This window comes from Castanea sativa, chromosome 12 (genome assembly GCF_040712315.1).
Source record: "Castanea sativa cultivar Marrone di Chiusa Pesio chromosome 12, ASM4071231v1".
Taxonomy (NCBI): Eukaryota; Viridiplantae; Streptophyta; class Magnoliopsida; order Fagales; family Fagaceae; genus Castanea; species Castanea sativa.
This window is the reverse complement of record NC_134024.1, coordinates 31,444,920-31,466,956: the sequence shown is the minus strand read 5'-3', so window position 1 is coordinate 31,466,956 and position 22,037 is coordinate 31,444,920. Positions and strand designations below refer to the sequence as shown.

General features: G+C 35.4%; 2 protein-coding genes across 2 annotated transcripts; both read left to right on the top strand.

Moving 5' to 3' along the window:
- The first annotated feature begins 5,271 nt into the window (after positions 1-5,271).
- On the top strand, positions 5,272-6,843 carry LOC142621309 (low affinity inorganic phosphate transporter 1-like). Its single transcript, XM_075794627.1, has one exon. The coding sequence runs from the start codon at positions 5,272-5,274 to the stop codon at positions 6,841-6,843; it is 1,572 nt and encodes a 523-aa protein (XP_075650742.1).
- A 2,728-nt stretch (positions 6,844-9,571) lies between these two features.
- On the top strand, positions 9,572-10,686 carry LOC142620519 (uncharacterized). Its single transcript, XM_075793882.1, has 3 exons — positions 9,572-9,593; positions 9,728-9,879; positions 10,099-10,686. The coding sequence occupies exons 1-3, from the start codon at positions 9,572-9,574 to the stop codon at positions 10,684-10,686; spliced, it is 762 nt and encodes a 253-aa protein (XP_075649997.1).
- Positions 10,687-22,037: the final 11,351 nt, after the last annotated feature.

Genomic DNA, 22,037 nt, shown 5'->3' with positions numbered 1-22,037 from the left:
AATTTCCATCACTGTCACACTTACCTTTTGTATTCGAATTTGAGCTTTCAAAGTCGCTAAGAGTAGTGGCAAGCACCTTACCCTTCCTTCTCAAATAGTTGGGACATTCCTTCTTGAGATGTCCATGGTCGTTGCATTCGTAGCACACGATTCCTTAAGGGGGTTGAGAGTCCTTCCCATCTTTCTTCTTGAACTCCTTCCAACCACCTTTGGAATATGAAAACTTTCTTTTATTGAAAGACTTCCCACTTTTTTTCATCTTCAAAAATTTTCGGAAGTTCTTTGCAAGGAATGCTACCTCTTTGTCCACATCATCTTCTTTGAAGAAGTCATCCACTCTCTCATTGATGGTTTTAAGAGCAAGTGATTTGCTTGGCTTGTGGGAAGGCAGTCCAAGTTCATATGTCCGAAGAGATCCAATGAGCTCTTGAATCTTGATCTCATCCAAATCTTTGCTTTCTTCTATAGTTGTGACCTTTGCACGGTAGCTCTCCGGTAAAGACCTCAAAATTTTTCTCACCACCTTAGCATCCTCAATCTTTTCTCCGAGATTGAGTTTGGCAATCACGATTTCATTGAGCTTCCCATAGAATGAATTAAATGACTCATCGTCACTCATCTTAAGCTCTTCAAATCGGGTGGTAAGCATTTGGAGCTTTGTGTCCTTGACTTTCTTGGTACCTTCATAGGTAGTCTCAAGAATCGTTTACTCTTCCTTGGTGGTCTTCACATGAGATATCCTGTGAAATTCATCTGTAGACACACCACAAAAGATAGCATTAATTGCTTTACTATTGGCATTTGCTAAAGCAAGAGCTGCCTTGTCCCATTCAAACTTAGTTGTCATGGGTCTAACATACCCATTCTCAATGGAATCCCACACGGACTCATCTATAGCACAAAGGAATGTCCTCATACGGACTTCCAAAAATGCATAGTTGCTCCCATCAAAGTATGGTGGAGCATTAAGTGATTGTGATCGATCCACCACAAAAGGGGTCTAGGATCGCACTTTGGTAATGAAACCACAGCAAGTGCACCCACTCTGATACCGATTGAGAGCTCAGATTTGTGTTAAAAACACAAGAGCTGTTCAGACCCCAAATTAAAAGATTACAGTTTGGTTGATTTTACTCTAACTTAAACTAAGTGCGAAATAGAGTAAATGCGAGTGAACAAAAAATAAAACTATTTTAAGTCATATTCATCATATCACAGCAATAGAATGAAAGCTAAAAGAGTAAGGAAGAAAAATGCAAACACAAGATAACATGCCGATGTGTTATCGAAGAGAAAACCAAAAACTCGGTGAAAAACATTTCCGCCGCCCTCCAAGCGGTAAATCGATCCACTAGACAATAAGTTGGGATACAAGAATAGTAAGAGACCCTCTAAGCCTAATTTACCCAGTGCACCTAAGCCCTCCAAGCTCCTACTCCAACAAGGCTTCTCGGAACCCTATCTTGTCTAATTTTTCGAATCCTGAAATGCGCCCGATTGCGTCCGCCAAAGCTTGGCTTCTTCCAATGCTTCCGAGCAGCACCAAAACCTCAATTTACACTCAGATTGAGTGTGGTAAGTGTTTGAGCTATCAACCTCTCAAGGATATGGATATGGAGAGGTAGGAGTATAAGGAAAACCACAAAGGATTGTGTAGATGATTGTAGGTATACAATCTCTAACTCTCAAGTGTGTTTGCTAGGGTTTTCTCTCAGAAAAGCACTCCTTAAAATATGTGGGTAATGTGGGTATATATAGTGTGGGTGAAGACATGGTGGAGTAGATAAGCCAAAATAGCAAAATAGAATGTTTTGCGGGTACCTCGCGGGAAGACCTTACTCGCGAACTACTCGTAAAAACCAGCTGTCACCAGATTGTCACAACTCTTCATATTCCAGTCATATGCTCTTCACGTGGCTTACTTCGCGGAAAGTTTACTTGGGAGATACCCGCAAAAACCACTTCTTATTCAATGCAAGCTTGAGTCTTCACACTCTCTTTCACACACAACCCATACAATGAAATCCCACATAAAATACAAGGTAAACATGATTGAACAAAATTACAATCAAATTTGGCTCGAAATTAAAGCCAACAAAAAATAGTTGTAAATAAAAACTTTACAATTACTAATAGAATGAATGAGGTTTTATTGTAGGAATTTCGAGTAGCTGAGGTTGAGAAAGCTCTTAAGCAGATGCATCCATTGAAGACACTAGGTCTTGATGGTATGCCTCCTTTGTTTTTTCAACATTATTGGCCAATTGTAAATTATATTGTCATACAAACTGTATTAGACTTTCTTAATCATGGTGTAGACTCCCCTAAGTTTCAGGAAACCCACATTGTTCTCATTCCTAAGACAAAGAACCCTTCTAGAGTCACTGATTACAAACCTATAAGTTTGTGTAACGTGGCATATAAGCTTGCTTCCAAGGTAGTGGCTAACCGAATGAAGGTTGTTTTGAAGGATATAGTATGTGAAAACCAAGGTGCTTTTGTGTCAGAGAGGCTCATCACAGACAATGTTCTAGTGGCCCATGAATTAATGAACCATATTAATAGGAAGAGGAAAGGTAAAGATGGTGAAATGACATTGAAGCTGGACATGAGTAAGGCTTATGACCAGGTGGAGTTGAGGTGTTTGCAAAAAATAATGGAAAAGCTGGGGTTTCATGAGAGGTGGATTAGTATTGTAAGGGCATGTGTGTCCTCTGTTACATATGCTATTAGACTCAATGGCCAACCTTGTGGTATGGTCACATCAACCCATGGCCTTTGACAAGGAGATCCATTCTTTCCCTATCTTTTCCTACTTTGTGCTGAAGGATTGTCGGCTCTGTTGCACAAGGCATCGCAGAGGAATGAATTGAAAGGAGTGGCTGCCTCAGCTAGGGGACCAAGAATTTCACACTTATTCTTTGTAGACGATAGCTTGATATTTTGTAAAGCAACAGAGAAGGAAGGGGCTGAAGTATAAAGAATTTTGCAAGTCTATGAGTCCTCTTCGGGCCAACAACTAAATAGAAACAAGACGGCACTCTTCTTCAGTCGCAATACTCCCACACATACATAGGAAGCCATCAAGTCCATGATTGGTGCTCAGGTTATCAAACCTCATGAATTCTACCTAGGACTGCCCTCGTTGATTGGTAAGTCAAAGAAGAACACATTTGCTCAGTTGAAACATAAACTAGCTTCCAAGCTTGTGGGTTGGAAGGAAAAATTAATGTCAAATGTAGGGAAGGAAGTATTGATTAAAGCAGTTGCACAGGTCGTTCCTTCTTACACTATGAGCTGCTTCAAGCTCCCCAACGCGCTATGTGAGGAGATGACTGGAATGGTGAGGCAATTTTGGTGGAGACAAGTGAAGAATGAGAAGAAGGTGGCTTGGATGAGCTTAGACAGAATGTGCCTACCGAAGGATAAAGGGGGATGGGCTTTAGAGACTTGAAGTCCTTCAATCTTGCCCTATTAGCTAAACAAGGTTGGAGACTTCAAACTAATTCCTCTTCCCTATTTTCTTGGGTTTATAAGGCTGAATACTTCCCTAATGGGGACTTCGTGGATGCTGTGGTAGGCAAGAAAGCTTCCTTTGCTTGGCGGAGCATAATGGCAGCCCAACACCTGGTCAAACTTGGCTTGAGATGGCAAGTAGGAGATGGTTGTAGTATACGGGTCTGGCAAGATCAGTGGCTCACTACTCAGAGCACTTATATAGTGGTTACTCCAGAAAGGTCTGGGACTCAAATTAAAATGGTTAGGGACTTGCTGAAAGATGGATGAAAGGAGTGGGACATAGAGCTAGTGAGGGGTCTCTTTTTACCCTAGGATGTAGAGGCAATCCTATGTATCCCCATCAGTGACTCCGTTGCAAAAGATAGACTGGTATGGGCTGAAGATAAGAAAGCTAGATTTACTATGAGTAATGCATATAGGCTGGCTTGGGAAATAGAGGCAGAGGGTTGTAATGCCAGCTGCTCTGACCTAAAGAAAATGCATGGAGTTTGGCGTGGGGTGTGGAGTATAAACCTGCCAAATAAAATCAAGCATTTTGCTTGGAAGGCTTGCAATGGTATTTTGGCCACTAAAGACTCTTTTTTGTTGAAAGATCACGGCTAACAATATCTATGAAGCTTGTGGTATCCATGTAGAAACAATCATGCACATGCTCTGTTTTTGTAGCCGAGGAGCAGAGGTGTGGAGTTCTAGTAAGCTCACTTTGCCTTTCAATGTTCAAGAGTCATGGAGCTTCATTGACACATTTAGTAGACTGGGTTAGTTGGGAAGCACAGCAGGGGCTATTGGAGAAGTGGGTCACAATTTGTTGGTGTATTTGGAAGAGCAAGAACGAGGTTCGGCATGGAGGAAAGAGGCGACCTGGTCTTGTAATAGTGAGAAGCTCTCTGAAATTATTGGAGGATTTTCAATTAGCCAATGAGAAGCTGAGTCGAGTTAGATCAGACAACCAGAACATAGAAGTTTGGAAGCCACCACCACCGGGATATTTCAAGGTCAATGTAGATGGTGCACTATTCTCAAAATCAAAACAATCCGGCATTGGAGTGATTGTGTGTGACGGGGAAGGTAATCTGGTAGCGGTCTTGTGCTGGAAGCTGGACTTACCTCTCGATGCATTAAAGACTAAGGCGAAGGCCCTAGAGATTGGGGTTCAATTTGCCGAGGAGGTGGGCCTCAGGAGCGTGGTGTTTGAAGGAGAGGCAGCTTCATCAGTTCAGAAAATCATCCAGGGTCATCAGGAGGTCTATAATATTTGTATTTTTTTTTCTTTACTGGAAATGTTTTATTAATAAATAAAACATTTAGATTAAAAAAACACCATCATTCTATAATATTTGTATTTTTTTTTTCTTTACAGAAAATGTCTTATTAATAAATAAGACATTTAGATTAAAAAAAAACAGTTAGATTCAGAAGGTGATAGGGTGTAGCTTATAGATGATTTTAAATTTTTTTTAAAATTTAAAATTTATTTATCAGGCAAACCATTTTCTTTTTTAAAAACTAGAAAACGATAGAGAATACTAATTTAAAATTGATAAACTTAAAAATTTAAATGATATATTCTCGGAAGTCAAGTAACTTAGAAGTTTATTCTTAGATATATTCCATAGTCAAGTAGATTTCTACTAACTCTTCTTATTCTCAGTGATTCACGTAATCTGTTAAGATTTTAAACACTCCTCCTGCTTGGTTTCATTTCTCATATAAACAAACACACACCTCCCAACTAGTCTCAGACTCACAGCCATGGCCAGAGACCAACTTCAAGTTCTTAGCCTTGTGGATCAAGCAAAAACTCAGCTATACCACTTTACTGCAGTGGTAATAGCTGGGATGGGGTTCTTTACTGATTCCTATGATCTCTTCTGCATTTCTCTTGTCACCAAGCTTCTTGGTCGCTTATATTACCAGGTTGAAGATTCATCAAAACCCGGTAGTCTTCCTCCTAATGTTGCTTCTGCTGTTAATGGAGTCGCATTCTGTGGAACCTTAGCTGGGCAACTCTTCTTCGGGTGGCTTGGTGACAAGATGGGTCGAAAGCGAGTCTATGGCATAACTTTGATGCTTATGGTTGGTTGCTCTATTGCATCGGGTCTTTCCTTTGGTCACTCACCTGAGGCAGTGGTGGCTACGCTATGTTTCTTCAGGTTTTGGCTTGGGTTTGGTATTGGTGGAGATTATCCACTCTCTGCAACAATCATGGCTGAGTACTCTAACAAGAAAACTAGGGGATCTTTTATAGCTGCAGTATTTGCCATGCAAGGGTTTGGAATTCTTGCTGGTGGTGCTGTGGCTATATTAGTCTCTTTCGTCTTTCGGTATTTTTTCCATCCCCCACCTTTTGCTGTAAGCGCCTTTGGATCTGCTCCTCCTCAGGCTGATTATGTGTGGAGGATTATTCTTATGTTTGGTGCAGTTCCAGCGGGATTGACGTATTATTGGCGCATGAAGATGCCAGAGACTCCTCGTTACACTGCATTGGTTGCTAAGGATGAAACAAAAGCTTGCCAAGACATGGCTAAGGTGTTGCAGATTGAAATTCAAGAAGCAAAAGATGAGCAGGTAGTGATTACCCAAGAAAGAAACACTTTCGGATTGTGGTCTAAAGAGTTTCGTAGTCGACATGGGCTTCACTTGTTGGGAACAACAACCACTTGGTTCTTGCTTGACATTGCTTATTATAGTCAGAATTTGTTCCAAAAGGACATTTTCAGTGCAGTTGGTTGGATTCCTAATGCGAAATACATGAGTGCCATTGATGAGGTTTACATGATTGCAAGGGCTCAAACACTCATTGCTCTTTGTGGCACAGTACCTGGTTATTGGGCCACAGTCCTTCTCATCGATCGTATTGGACGGTTTGCCATTCAGTTAATTGGGTTTTTCTGCATGACAGGTTTCATGTTAGCTCTTGCAATTCCTTACCAGCACTGGAAAAGTCAGGCTAATCCTATCGGCTTTGTGGTCATGTATGGCCTAACCTTCTTCTTTGCCAATTTCGGGCCTAATAGCACCACATTCATTGTGCCAGCAGAAATTTTCCCAGCAAGGCTTCGATCAACTTGTCATGGTATCTCGGCAGCTTCGGGCAAGGCGGGTGCAATAGTTGGAGCTTTCGGGTTCTTATATGCATCACAGAACCAGGACAAATCAAAGGCTGATCCAGGCTACCCTGCTGGGATTGGTATGAGAAACTCTCTCCTTGCGCTTGCTGTGATTTGTGGGTTTGGTTTCTTTTTCACATTGTTGGTACCGGATGCCAAGGGGAAATCGCTGGAGGAGATGTCAAAGGAGATTGAAGAAGAAGGTGAAGAGTAATTCTAGCTGTTTCTGGTTATCACATGAATTTGTTATGTTTTCTTAATTAGTAAGTAGTTCAACAAGTACGTAGCGTGCTTGTTTTGTTTCTTTGTCGATCATCGGATGCTTATTTTGTTTTTCAAGCTGTAATGGATTGTTATTCATTTAATAATTTAATAATGTTGTATTTTGCAATTTGAGATTGCATGAATGGTTATGAATTCACTATATCAGGTTACTTTTATTAATGAAACATTTTATTCGGAAGCTGGGAAACACACACGTACTGTTTTCAAGCCTTGTAACTACTCATTTACTGGGGGATACTCATTTTGTGTACATCGAGTGTTTGCTGTTTGCAAGGCCGGTCCAAACGTTTCGGAGACTTAAGACGAAATCTTCAAATAGGGTCTTTATATTATCACTTACATAATATTTAACTAGCATTTTATATAATAATTTTTTTTTAATCCATTCTTTTTATTTTTAAATATGATTTTTTTTTTGAGAAAATACTAAAGTTATAAAAAAAAAAATTACTACAAACTGGTATTGTAATGAATGTGATCAATGACATGAGGCTTACAAAAATACTAGAAATATTATAAAATTTACAACATGAGAATTACAAAGATATATCACCAATCACAAATATTCATTCAAAAACACATTCAATAGTTTGTTGAAATTCACCTATCATATTCATTGTCACATCAAATTATAAAAATTATGGAAACCACTACGCACCCTTGGTGCAATGATCACTCCACAGGTATAAGTTCTTATGGGGTGTGGGGGAGTAATGGCCGAGATTTAAGTCTCTAGAAGAGAATTTTGCATACATATACACTTTAAATTAGGCTATAGTAGAATTTTTATTTTGTATAAAAATAATTAAATAAATAAAAATTATGTAGTAAAATTTATAGTATTTTCAACATTTTCATATTTGAATTACTTGTGATTAGTAACATGTCTATTTGTAAGACCTATTTATTTAAATTTATCTTATATCTATCACTAGCATTACTTAATTCTTTGAGCCTTATTAATAGTGAAAAAAATATATATAAACTAAAATGTTTAAATATCTCCCAAAAATATTTATATATAAAAAATAAAAATAAAAAATTGCCCTCAAATTTGGGGCCTTCTCTAGTAAGGAGCCCTAGGCAATAGCCTAATTGGCCTAAGCCTAGGGCCGGCCCTGAGTGTTTGCTATCAGGGTTGGCTTCATATAATTTGAGGCATATTTTTTTAAAAAAAATTATTTAAAAACCATTCTTCAAAATGCGATATTATTCAAAAGTTTTTGTATATATAGGATTTGCTAACATTTCTTTTTTCAAATTACAATCAATAATTTGTTAATTTTTGAAATTAATTTGGAGTTTTAATTTGTTATTTTTGAAAATAAAGTGTTTCAAATTATGACAATCACTAATTTGCTAACATTTCTTTTTCAAATGATAATCACTAATTCGTTACTTTTTTTAAATTCGAGTTTTTAATTTTTTTACTATTTGAAATATAAATATTTTATTTGTTACTCTCCTAAACTATATAAGGTTTAAAATAGAGTAATTTTATCTTATTTTTCACAAAATTTTTTTAATATTTCAATTGACTTTTTTTTAGAAGAATATTTCAACTGACTTAGATTTTATAGTCCTATGATAAAACAAAACAAGAAAAAAAAAAGTTTTACTTCTTAGGGGTGGGAGAAAAAATGTACACTGTACAACTCATTTATTTACTTCTTTTTAGTTTTAACAATTATTATAGTAAAAAATTTGGGACCTTTGTAATTCTAGAAAAAAAAAAAAAAAAAAGTGGGTCCTTCTATATATTTATTTATGGGTAATGGGGGCCATGGGAGCTTTGATAGTCTATTATAGTACCTACGACCAAAAAAAAGATATTTTTCACTCTTTTTGCTGACTAAAAGTGACCTATCTTTACTCCGATTTGTATTATCTTTTCATTTCAAAAGATAGTTTTTACTTTTTAGTGCCTCTATATATATATATATATATATCCCTTCAAAGAAAGTCTTTAATACAGGTGATAATGGTCCACACCGTGGCCTTAGAGATAAATCTTTTACCTCAAACAAAATATAAGAGATCATGCATAATCACCAGGATGATCACCTTAAGCATATACAATAATTGCTTATAGGGATGATTTCTTTTTCCCTTTTCGAGAATCCTACGGAATGATTAATGTTGATATGTCACAAATTGTTCGGATTATTATCAGTTGGAAGCACGGAAGTTCGGAAAGAATAATGGTTAACAGAAAGTAAGCAACCAAAAAAGTGTGAAGCGCAATAAATTACATTTATGATCTATTCCTGCAACTATATATACTTCCGGGACAAGGAATTGCTCAAAGTCATATTAAATTTTATAAATCAAACCTTAAAATTGTACTCTTTAATATCATGTTTTAGGACTAGGATTCTCTAAATTACCACTCCAAACTATACTATTGATTACATTTTGTACCTTAAATTTTTTGAATACACATTTTACACTCAAAATTATGATCCTTATTACACTTTACATCCCGACATCAAGTTTGTTGTTAACTTTTATGGAAAAATATGGTACCATGTAAAAAGACCTAAATGACAAATTACATATTATCAGTCTTAATTTACACTTAATTATATTTTACACCTTAAATTTTGAATTTTAATTCAAGTTAATAGTAAACTTAATGTTGGAATGTAAAGTGCAAAATGTACATTCGAAAAGTTTATGGTACAAATTATAATATGAGTATAATTTAAGGTGATAAAGCATAATTTCTACAATTTTTTCAAAACAATTTCATCATTAAATTTTGAAAATTTTATCCATCTACTTTAAAATAGCGTGGGCTTATACTCCTTCAGGTACCTTCAGTACAAGTAGTGCGTATAAGCTGCTGGCTGCTGATGGGGATGACAGTCATGCAGAAACTTCAAACCGGACAGCCCAGAAACAATTCTGGAAGGCAGTTTGGGGTCTGCGGGTCCCTAACAAATTCAAGCATTTCATTTGGCGGGTGTGTAAATAATGCTCTGCCAACGATGAGTAACCTGTTCCGGCGACAAATCACCTCTTCCGATAAGTGTGAACTCTGCCATCTCTACCCCGAAGACACATTGCATGCCTTATGGTTATGCAGTAAAGTGGAGACAACTTGGAGTCGGCTCATTGCTTCATCCAAGCAAATCTCCCCCGTTCCCAAAGCTTTAGCGACTTACTCTCTCTGTTTTTGCAGGTGAAGGACGATTATAGAAAGGAGGTTTTCTCTATTGCAGCTTACCTGTTATGGAATCGGAGAAACGCTCTCCGCCTTGGCAGACCTGTGCAACCTACGGATCAAATTCTTTCAACTGCAGGAAATTTGCTGCAAGACTTCCTGGCAGTCCAGCAAATAGACTCAGGCCCTCCTCCCGCTACCATCAGGCCTCATTGGAATAAACCGAACATAAACTATCACAAGGTCAATTTCGATGCTGCAACGTTCAAGGATCATCATTTGGCAGGCATTGGAGTTGTTGTCCGTGACTGGAGAGGTGAATTCATTGGTGCAATTTCGTCCTCAATGCCGCTGACTCACTCAGTTGCTGATATGGAAGCTTTAGCGTGCCGGAAAGCTGTCGAATTTGCTGCAGAAATTGGACTTCAGAAAGTGGTCTTCGAAGGGGATTCAGCAATGGTAATCAATGCTCTAAATCACAATACTGCTGGCCTTTCATCTTACGGTGTCGTCATTGAAGACATCCGCAGTCAAGCTTCGATGTTTCAGTCTGTTATTTTTTCTCATACTATAGCCATTCTTGTAACTGTGTGGCTGATGCATTAGCTAAACAAGCAAGAGACTATAGGAGTGCCCGGGTTTGGTTTAATTCCCTTCCCGAGGTCATAGTTTCCTTATTGATGTTTGATGTTCACTGAACAATTGTTCTTCTTTTCAATAATAGCCCAGGCTTGTAGGCTGGTTTCTCAACCAAAAAAAAAAACTTTAAAATGAGTTGATTGGATTTGAACAATTATCAATAATTAAAATAAATATCAAAATAGTTATAATAACAATTTAAAAAAAATTGATGGTAATAAAATCTTATCGTTTCAAAATAAATGATAAGATTTTTATAAACTCTACTATTGAACTTGCCCTAGAAACTCTAAAAAAAATCTTAATTGTTTCACATTTTTAGAGTTACCATTTATTTTAACCAAAAAAAAAAAATATATATATATATATATATATATATTCTAGAAAACTGACTTTTTTTTTTTTTTTTTGATGTTTATTTTCAATATTACAAATGAGTTAGTAAATGTTTTCTAGTATTTATATGCATAGAAAATCAATAATTTTTTTAACAATTCCAAACAGTTATAGGAATCAAAAGTTTCATTTATAACATAAATATAATGCAAACCGTGTACTTAATCAACCTAAAATAATTCACAGTCCTTTAAAAAATAAATACAAGAATTAATCATCCAAAGAAAATGAAGGAGAAAGTTCAGCGGTGGAAGCCAGCAATGACGTCATCAGCTTCCCTCAAAGCACTTTTCCAAAAACATTAAACCAAGTAAGTTTGACTTTTACATTTTAAATTCTACTCTAATTACTTCTGCAAGCTCAATTTTAAGTATTTCTTCAGAAGACATATTATCCCGATGAAAATACTACATTAAACATATTTCAAAAATATTAGAGCATGTCAAATCCCTTCAGATCTTAAAAAGGATGAGTAAATTAATGTGAAATCAACATAAAATAATGTTTAATAGAGGTATCAATAAGGTTTTTATTTTTTTATTTATTTATTTTTGACGAAGAGGCATCAATAAGTTTATATATATATATATACTAGTTATAGGCCTGTGCGTTGCACGATTTTAAGAAAAATCTTATAAAATATATGTATAAATAATTATATATTTTAATAATTATTATAACAAAATAAGTACTAATTTGTTAGTGACTTGAAATATTGTTAAAAATAATATCAATGATTAAAAAATGTTAGAAGTTTTTTTTCTCCATTGGAAAATCTTTGAATACTTATTTTCACACTATGTTTTTAGAGTTTCCTTGTTCTTCTTCGTCATTGTTCTTTATTAAAATCTTTAGACATAGTATTATAAAAATTAGCCACTTTTAAGAGATAGAACTATTCGAAGAATAATAACCTTTAATTTGTTCTAATTATAGAACCTATCATAATTTTTGCTTCCTGTACGTTGCACGATTTTATACATAAATTCATATAATACAAAATTTATTTGAGAAACAAAAAGAAAATGAATAGTTTGAATTGTAAGAGAGACACAATTAGTAAATGAAAAAAAAAATTGCAGAGCTCTACATATAGATTACACATTTTTCTTAGGACACTTGGAATCTTTTATGACAAACCTGGAAAACAAAATCCAGAAAAAAAATTAAACCAAGTTAAAAAAAATGAACCATATAGATTGTAAAATTGCATATGAGTCTATGACCATTTAATACCAGGCTTTAAAATAAATTTTTCTTCTATAAAGAGCTATCATTTCTACTTTGATTTTACTACTTTAGTCAAATAAGTTCCATAATCGCAAGGAAAAAAAAAAACCTATTTTATAAGGTCCAAAATTTTGCAATTTAAAACCAAAAATATAAAAAGATTAATGAATAATTTGTTGGGAATAGAAAATTATAATAATAATTAGCAAAAAATATTAATTAATGTTGCAAATGGATACATAATTCTATGCACACTTTACATAAATAAATGCTGATATTCAAAATAAAAATAAAAAGTAAAACGGGAACAACATGAATAAATCATACTTGAAAAATTTTATTTCATTTTGTTTGATAAATTATATAAAATAAATCCTATTAACTTAGTTTTAGTGTATTTAAATGATCTAGAAAAATAATGAAGCATATACTTTTGAGCCTAATCACATCTAGCAAAATAATGAAGCATTCAAAATATTGAAAGGCAATTTAAGTTCATATATGCTTGCATGAGATACGTAGATGTCCATAGTAGCAATGGAAGCCTCATCTTTGAGATGAAGAATCAATGTAATGCTAATAAAAAATAAAAATAAAAAAAGAGAGAAAGAGAATGTGGTTGATTTTTTTTTTTTAAATATAAATGATGCAAAAATTCATATCTAGTTAAACATCTAGATGATGAAAGATAGCCTACAAAAATGACAAATTTACCAAAAAGAAAAACACGGCTAGGTTCTTAGTTGCGCTAACAAAAAAGCAAAATGTATCACAAATAATCAAAAAATATTAAGCACTGAATCCAACACTACTTTCACTCATCGTCCTCATCATCATTAGCTACGGAGTTAAAAGCATTCAATCTCTCAATCAATTTGGCCTTCCTTTCCTCGTATGAAAGCTTCTTCAAGTTGAACCTCTTGTGTTCCTTTGGAGGCTGTTTTTAAGATTTCTAATTTTCATAGATTTTTTTTTTTTTTTGTTTAAAATATCATCAACGTAGAAATTATCAAATTAATGGAGATATATATATATATATATATATATATATATATATATATATATATATATATATATATATATATTTTGGCATAGATAAAGATTATCAAATTAATGGAGATATATAGTATTTCTTGGGATAGATTTATATTAATCACCTCTTGAAGAATTTGGATTTTTCTTATCCCTTAATAATCATGTTTTGTAACTTGATATTCTAATAAAATAATATTAATTTAATAATAATAATAATAATAATAATAATAATAATAATAATAATAATAATAATAAAATTTAAGTTGCAAATTGTTAGGACACATGTGAATCATGTTAGGAACATATGTCAATATTTTATATAATTGGCTAATCCTTTGACAAAATGCACTTTACTTGTAATTGGGTAGATCTAGGATTTGTTTAATACTACAAGGAACAAGGTTTCAAGTTCAAGTGTTAAAACTATGCAAGTCTATCCAAGAAACAAGTGAAGAAGTGTTGTTCATTAAAGCTCAACAGCTAGTATCTATCGAGGCTTAAAAGGCTGTTCTAGCCCGTGGCTCGACAATTGCTCGATAGATAGGGTATTTGTTGAGACTTATGAAAATTAGTTTTTCAAATCTAATTTCATTGCAATCCATGAATGTATGTTTGGACTTTCTTTTCTCATAGCCCTAAACATATATAAGAATTGTTTTAAGGGTCATCATAGGTTTCTCAAGTTGCACAAGTGTGAAGCAAAGAGTTGTTCATGCAAATTGTGACCAGAAACCTAGTTTGCCCTAATTCATCTTAAAGAAGTTGTTGTATTTGTACACCATAGGGTTTTGTCACCAAGCAATTTCGTGATCTTCATCGTGTGATGAATTGAAGAACTTTGCAACCGACATCCTTCTCAAGTTGGTGATTAAGTCATGTACTAAGATCTGCACATCTATTGGTTAGTCACGTACTAGGAGCTGTGCATTAAAATGAGAGATTGTCACTACAGAACAAGTCTAATTAGGTATTGGGGTAAGGATTCAACTGTAGGTTGGTATAAGGGTTCAACTGACATCCTTTACTTGTAACCGTTTGTTATGATAATAGTGAATTCTTAGGAGTGATGACCTGAAAATCACCCGGTGGAGTTTTTGCTTCAATGGTTTTCTTCATTCGTAAACAAATCACCGTGTCAACTTTATTTTCTACTGCATTATATTTTAGTTGGTGATTTTTTTGTGCTGCCACGTACATTGAATGCTAATTTGATTAATTAATAAATTTAGGTAATTAATCAATTAATTCATCACAAGTGGCAATACATTTTTGGCCTATCAAGTGATATCAGAGCGGGCACACTCTGATTAGGGTTTAATCTTTGCTGTGTGATCCATTGACCCCTGTTTGTCATGGATAGAGGACGGTCTCTCATTATTCCTCCTTTATTTGATGGCACTAACTATGCATACTGGAAAGTATGCATGAGAGTTTTCTTGCAATCTTTAGATGAGAAAGTGTGGCAAGCTGTGGAAATTAGGATGATGCTAAGATCAAGGCGGCAAACTTCAATAGTAGGGCATTGAATGCATTATTCAGTGCATTCACAAATGAGGAGTTCAAGAAGATATCCTCCACTGAAACTGCGAAGGAAGCATGGACCATTCTCCAGACAATCTATGAGGGAACTAAGGCTGTCAAGGATTCGAAGTTGCAAAAGCTCACTACAAGCTTCGAAAAGATCAAGATGGAGGAGGATGAGTCATTTGATGAGTTCTATACCAAGTTTAAGGACATAGTAAACTCAACCTTTAATCTTGGGGAAACCAGTCCCAAACCCAAGATTGTGAGAAAGTTGCTTAGATCTCTATCCGAGAGATTTCATGGCAATATCACCTCTATTGAGGAGTTAAAGGACATTGACAAAATTCCTTTGACAGAGCTGGTTGGCAATTTGCAGATCTACGAGTTGGGTTTGACAAGATTGTGAAATCAAGTAAGGGTAAGAGCATGGCACTAAAGGCCAAGAACAGTGACACAGATGAATCTTTAGACAACAAAGATTTTAAATGAAGTCCTACATCACCAGGCAATTCAAGAAGTTCATAAAGAATGTCAATGCAAAGGGCTTCGACAAGGACCGTAGGCAATCAAGTTTTTCTCAATCTAAGAGCCAAGACAAAGGGAAGAAGGATGCTAGGGATGGCGGTCAGTACACCATTCCCTCAGGACTTAAGTGTTTCGAGTGTCAAGACTTCGTTCACATGAAACAAAAGTGTCCTACTTATCTCAAGTCCATTGAGAAAAGCAAAGCACTTTCTGCAACTTTGAGTGACACCGAACCTGAGAATGATTCCAAAAATGAGGATGACGAAACCCTAAATGCCTTCACCGCCACTATCAATCCTACTGAGGGGATTGTAAAAGATGTGGATGAAGAGGAAGACTTGATGGAGTCAAAGTTTGAGAAGATGGATGAACAAGATGACATCCACACTGCCTATGCAAAGTTATACAAGGTCTCGAAAAAGCATGAGAAGTTTTATAGGTTAGCCACCAAGAAGCTTAGTGATGTGGAGCTTGAATGAGAAGAACTATCCACAAAGTTTGATGAAGCCAATCAGACTATATGAGTACTGAGATTTGAAAATAATTTCTTGGCTGAGAAGACCAAGAAGTTTGAAGCGGAGCTATTTCAAGTTAGAGCTTAGTTGGAGAGGACTTCAAGTGCAAAACTTGATGAGATGCTCAACCTTCAGAAATCTACTTCTGATCGAACTAGTTTAGGGTATGATTTCTCCTCTTCTAATTTGCTTCTTCTAGTACTACTGTTTTTGTTTCTCCTACTAATAATGTTGAATAAGAATAATAATGTGAAAAATGTGATAGCTAGTGAGAACATAAACAAGGGTAAATCTATCTTAGGAGCACCCCCTAAGCTTGATAAGAAAGAAACCAAAAACCCTAAGGCTAAGAAGAATAATGCTCAAAAGTCTTAAGAGAAGAAGCAACATCTTTGTCATCATTGTGGAGCAGCTGGACATACTCAACCTAATTGCTACAAATGGCAAGCCACTTAACAAAGCAACAGTATGGTCTTATCCAGAAACTTGAGTCAGTTTCCATCATCTCTTACTCCTCTTAGAGATCTCCTCAACGCCCTCATGTTCCATTCGAATTGAACGGTTGCAATTCTTCCCTTCCAAGGTATGGAAGGAAAAAGGCTCCAAGTGATTTAGTCACTTTTCTTTCTCTCTCTTTTTATATGTTTGCATTACTTATATGTTTTGCTTTCTTATTTTGAGTCAATCTAGTTTTTATGCATTACTTTGCTTAACATGTTTTTGTTTGTTTGTTTTCAGTTTTGTTTTATTTTGTTTTCCTCCACAAAAAAAAAAATAAAATAAAAAATAAAAAATAAAAAATTGAAAAATTAGAAAAATATAAAAACAATGTGTGTTTGTGTACATTGGTACTTTTGTACCTTAAATGGCCAATGAAACAAAGTTTTCAAAACTTTTTATCTCTTGTAGTTTAGATGAACATCTCTATGCACAACTAAGCAAATGAGTTTTGTGGCTCATATTTGTGATGAAAAGGATTAAGTTATCTCTTGTACTTAACACTCATATCATTCTTTTTTACGGGAATGACTAAAAAATCTTAAGAGAAAAGCATAAATAATCATCTCACCACTATTGCCCATCAATCATGGAATGACATCGGTATGCTTCGGCTTAGCAAAAGTGCAATGTCAAAAGCTTAACATAATTGAGTATTTCTTTTATCTCTCTTAAATGCCAATGCATGATATACTTAATAAAAGAAAATGTGCAAAGAAAAATTAAAGCAAAAACAATCAAAATGCTTTAAAATATGATTGCAAGCATGTATTCTAGGAGATATGGGAGTTATAGGTAGTACCTTGAAGGTGATAATCCCCATCAAGCAGTTATGATTATGTGCGAGTTAAAGTAATTTACTCATATCTCAATTCGTCATAACATATAGACACTTATGCAATCTTGCAATGTTTTTCACACACAATACACAATATTCATTACTACATTTGATACATGTGCAGGTACTATGTGATTTGGCCATCACAAGGTTTACATGTGTTCATGTATGCTCACTAAACTGTTTTAACTTGTTTTTGAAATATAAAATTGGTTAGATTTGTTGTGTGTGTGTGTGTGTGTTTTGAATCTAAATGCATGACATTTTTCTTGGTTAAGAGATGTTTTTAAGAGCTAAAATGTTGGTTGGATCCTTTGTTGAGTAGCATGTTTGATTGCATTAATGCCTATGTTTTTCTCTTCTCTGAAAAATTATTTTTAAGCAATCTTAACAGTTTCTCGATACCTCTCGACAGCTAGGCTATCTATCGAGCTCTTCAACTTCTTTTTATCGCAATCTCGATAGCTTCTCGATAGCACCTTGTCCATTAAGAAAGTTTCTATCTTCTCGATAGGTGCTCGATAGCTCCTTGATCCATCGAGCTTCTTTACTTTTAAAACCTCTGGATAGTTGCTCGATAGCTGTATCTGTTGAACCTTTAAAGCTCGATACCTCTCGACACCTCTCAATCTGTCGAGAATTATAAGATTCTATATAAAGGATCTGCGTGACTCCAGCTTCATTTTTCTCGATCTCTTTCTATCCTTTCTGACCTCTCACCTTCCCAAACACCTCTCTCTCACTCTAAACTTCATTCCTAAAGGTTTTTCAGCCTAGATAAAGTGTTTCTTCATTTGTAAGGGTCATAAATCCTTCATTCTTCATGCATTTGACCTAAATTTTAGGGGTTTTTTATAAAAATTTTGGGGTTTTTCAAAATTAATGAAGTTTTTATGAAATTTTTGGGATGGGTCTTGTTTGAATGGTTTTTAAATCATCGTGCATTGCATCACATTTGCATTATAACAATATTACATGCATTTTAGATGTGTGTTTACTTTGTTGCAAATTTGTGTGCTGGTAGGTTTGAATTGGGTTGGGCCTAAGATGCTTTTAAATTTGCATGTCACATGTTCATGCACTTCCATGCATATATACCTTCATTTCTTTATATTCTTATATTGATTTGTGTTGGTGCTTTTCTGCATGTCTCTCTCTCTCTCTCTCTCTCTCTCTCTCTCTCTCTCTCTCTCGATTAGTTATTCTATGGCACCTAAATGGAAATCTACTCCATCCTGGAACCCTCTTCATTCTGAGGCATCTTCTTATGATTCTACTCCCTCCCACATTCGGTTCAGTGATGATAAAGCCCGCAAGGACTTTTCAAAGAACTTTTCAAGACAAGGCATTCATTCGAAATGCCAAGTCATTCTATCGAACATCTCCGATACTGACCTACCCACTGTAATTCATAGTAGGGATTGGGAGTCAATGTATGGCGTCTCAGTCACTTGTCCATCCATGATCATTCAGGAGTTCTACTCCAACATGCACGGATTTGATTATTCAGTACCTCATTTCTTCACTCGGGTTTGAGGTACACGCATAGTGGTCACTCCAGATATTGTATCTGAGGTGCTCCACGTCCCTAGGGTAGCGCATCTAGACTACCCTGGCTGTGATCGTCTTAAGACTGTGTCTAAAGACGAGCTCATGTCCATTTTTTTGAGCGACCTTCATCTTAGGGTGATAGTCAGAACACCCGTTGCTCAGCTTTTGCTAAAGGTCCAAGATTCCTTTACATGGTGATGACATTCGTTTTCCATCCATTGTCTCACTATAACTCTATTACAGAGCCTCATGCTCGGTTTTTTTTATCCCTCATTGAGCACATTTCTATTGACTTCCCCTCTCACTTTATTCTATCCCTCACTGATGTCTATAGGGATACGGCAACCCATGATAAGCTCATTTTTCCTTCGGCTATCACGCGGATCATTCGCCCTTTTTCTGTCTCCTATCTCGGTTCAGACCATTTTTCTATCATGTGTGCCATAGTTGTTGCTACCGTCAAACGGAGCGAGGCGCAGCAATCGAGGCGAACCGAGACAACGATTCCTACAGCTTTTACTGCTCCATCCTCCTCCACTCCTTCATCTTTTGTGGGTGGAGTAACTCTTGAAACCATCATGGCACAGCTTGTGCGCATGGGTGCTTGCCTGGACACTTTCAGTGATGAGTTGTGTCTGGTGAACTCTCGTGTTGGTCGTATCGCACGACGACAGGTTGTCATGGGTGGTTTCACTGTTGCTTCCTCTCCATCTCCACCGGCTTCAGAGGATAAAAATGATGATGGCTCCAGCAGTGATGATGCTGATGAGGACGAGGATGCTAGCTCACCTAGTGATGATGAGATGTCTACTTAATGTACTTACCCTTTGTCACTCGTGACAAAAAAGGGAAGTAGTTTTAGATATGAGAATAGTCATATACATAGGGGGAGAGTTAGCTTAGGAGATCTTTGTTAGGGGGAGTGTCTATATTTTGAGGGATGTAGTGAGGACTTATGTATCTTTTTCTTTTCCTTCCTTTTTAGATACATTGTTCATGTACCTTTGGTCTTATGACCACTTTGTGATAGCAAACTTTGTACTTTTGATGATATATATATGATGAGGTTGTTATTATATTTCTTTCACCTATCTTTACATGCGTTGTTTCTTTTCTCTCTTTATGCGCGTGCTTTTTATATCTTGTATGCAATATTTTATTTCTGTCTCACACTAAGATACCTTGATAAGTATTATTTAAAATGTTTTAGAAATACAGTTTGTCAAAGTCTTCCAAGCCATGAACTCTCTTCTTGCAAAGTTTTTCAAGAGTTTGTGTTAGGATAGATTTTCTTGTATTCAACAAGTGAATATGAGTTGAGTGATTTATGACTTCTCTCATATGTTCATTTGTTTGATGTGGTTTTGTCACGGATTGCCAAAAGGGGAGATTGTTAGGACATATGTGAATCATGTTAGGAACATATGTCAATATTTTATGTAATTGGCTAATCCTTTGACAAAACGCACTTTACTTGTAATTGGGTAGATCTATGATATGTTTAATACTTCAAGGAACAAGGTTTCAAGTTCAGGTGTTAAAGCCATGCAAGTCTGTCCAAAAAACAAGTGAAGAAGTGTTGTTCATCAAAACTCAACAGCTAGTATCTATCGAAGCTTAAAAGGCTGTTCTAGCCCGTGGCTTGACAGCTGCTCGATAGATAGGGTATATGTCTAGATTTATGAAAATCAGTTTTTCAGATCTGATTTCATTCCAATCTGTGAATGTATGTTTGGTCTTTCTTGTCTCACTACCCTAAACATATATAAGGATTGTTTAAAGGGCTGTCATAGGTTGCTTAAGTTGCACAAGTGTGAAGCAAAGAGTTGTTCATGCAAATTGTGACCAAAAACCTAGTTTGCCCTAATTCATCTTGAAGAAGCTATTGTGTTTGTACACCATAGAGTTTTGTGTCCAAGCAACTTTGTGATCTTCATCGTGTGATGAACTGAAGAATTTTGCAGCCAACATCCTTCTCAAGTTGGTGATTAAGTCGCGTACTGGGATCTGCGCATCTATTGGTTAGTGACAATCTGGGAACCATACATTAAAAGGAGAGATTATTACTACAGACAAGTCCAATTGGGTATTGGGGTAAAGGTTCAACTATAGGCTGGTATAAAGTACTGGGATTCCGTTACTTGTAACCGCTTGTAGTGATAATAGTGAATTCTCGAGAGTAGTGACCTTAAAATCACTAGTGAGGTTTTTTCCTCGGAGGTTTTCCCTATTTGTAAACAAATCATCGTATCAACTTTATTTTTCACTGCATTATAGTTTAGTTGGTGATTTGTTTGTGCTGCCACGTACATTGCATGCTAATTTGATTAATTAATAAATTTGGGTGATTAATCAATTAATTCATCACAATGGGTCAATACATTTTTGGTCTATTAATAATAATAATAATAATAATAATAATAATAATAATAATAATAATAATAAATTTAAGTTGCAACTTGAGGAAAATAGAGACAACAAAAACGTGGGATGAGATTTAAATTTAGAAAGTTTTTAAAATAGACTTTTAATTAGAGTAGAACTAAAATTTAGATGATAAATATTATCTAAATTAAGTTTTTGTAGATTAAATATTATCCCTTAATTTAAGAAATATATCCTAACAAATAAAAAAATAATGTTAATTAGATGATATATATTACCTAAATTAAATTTTTGTATGTAAGATACTATCTGTAAGTGCACAACTTGTACCCAGACCCAAAAACAAGTGATGGGCTCAGGCCCAAAGAGCTTTATACAATGAAATTTATAGAGTATGGATTTGAAACCTAGGTTCGGGATGTTGGAAGGTTGATCAACAGGCTAAAATGCCACTGTTTATGCAAGTAATAGATGGACATAACAAAAAAAACCCTCCTCGGACGTAAGCCGAGTACAATTTATATAGTATTTCCTTTTTTAAGCAAAAGATTACAATTCTTAGTTTTTTAACCAAGAAGAAGATCCCCCTCCTCTTTCCTCTCTCGTCTTCTTATATACTTCTTCTTCTTCCCTATTTCATCCACGTGTCACAAAAATCTTCCTCTTAGATACTTGTCCCATCCACCACCTTCTTGAAGTCTTCAAATAATAGCAGGAATGTTGAATTCTACTGTTCAGAGGTCATTTCTCCATTAATACATCCAGGGAGGTAGATGCAGAGCCTTTAATATGATGGTAGCAACTTTTTCCCCAAATATTCT

Excerpts from the sequence above, each read along its gene's own strand:
- LOC142621309 (XM_075794627.1), top strand. The coding sequence starts at position 5,272 with ATGGCCAGAGACCAACTTCAAGTTCTTAGCCTTGTGGATCAAGCAAAA.
- LOC142620519 (XM_075793882.1), top strand. The coding sequence starts at position 9,572 with ATGTACATTCGAAAAGTTTATG. Across the intron at positions 9,594-9,727 it reads GTACATTCGAAAAGTTTATG|GTACCTTCAGTACAAGTAGT; the intron begins GTACAAATTATA and ends ATACTCCTTCAG. Across the intron at positions 9,880-10,098 it reads TCAAGCATTTCATTTGGCGG|GTGAAGGACGATTATAGAAA; the intron begins GTGTGTAAATAA and ends CTGTTTTTGCAG.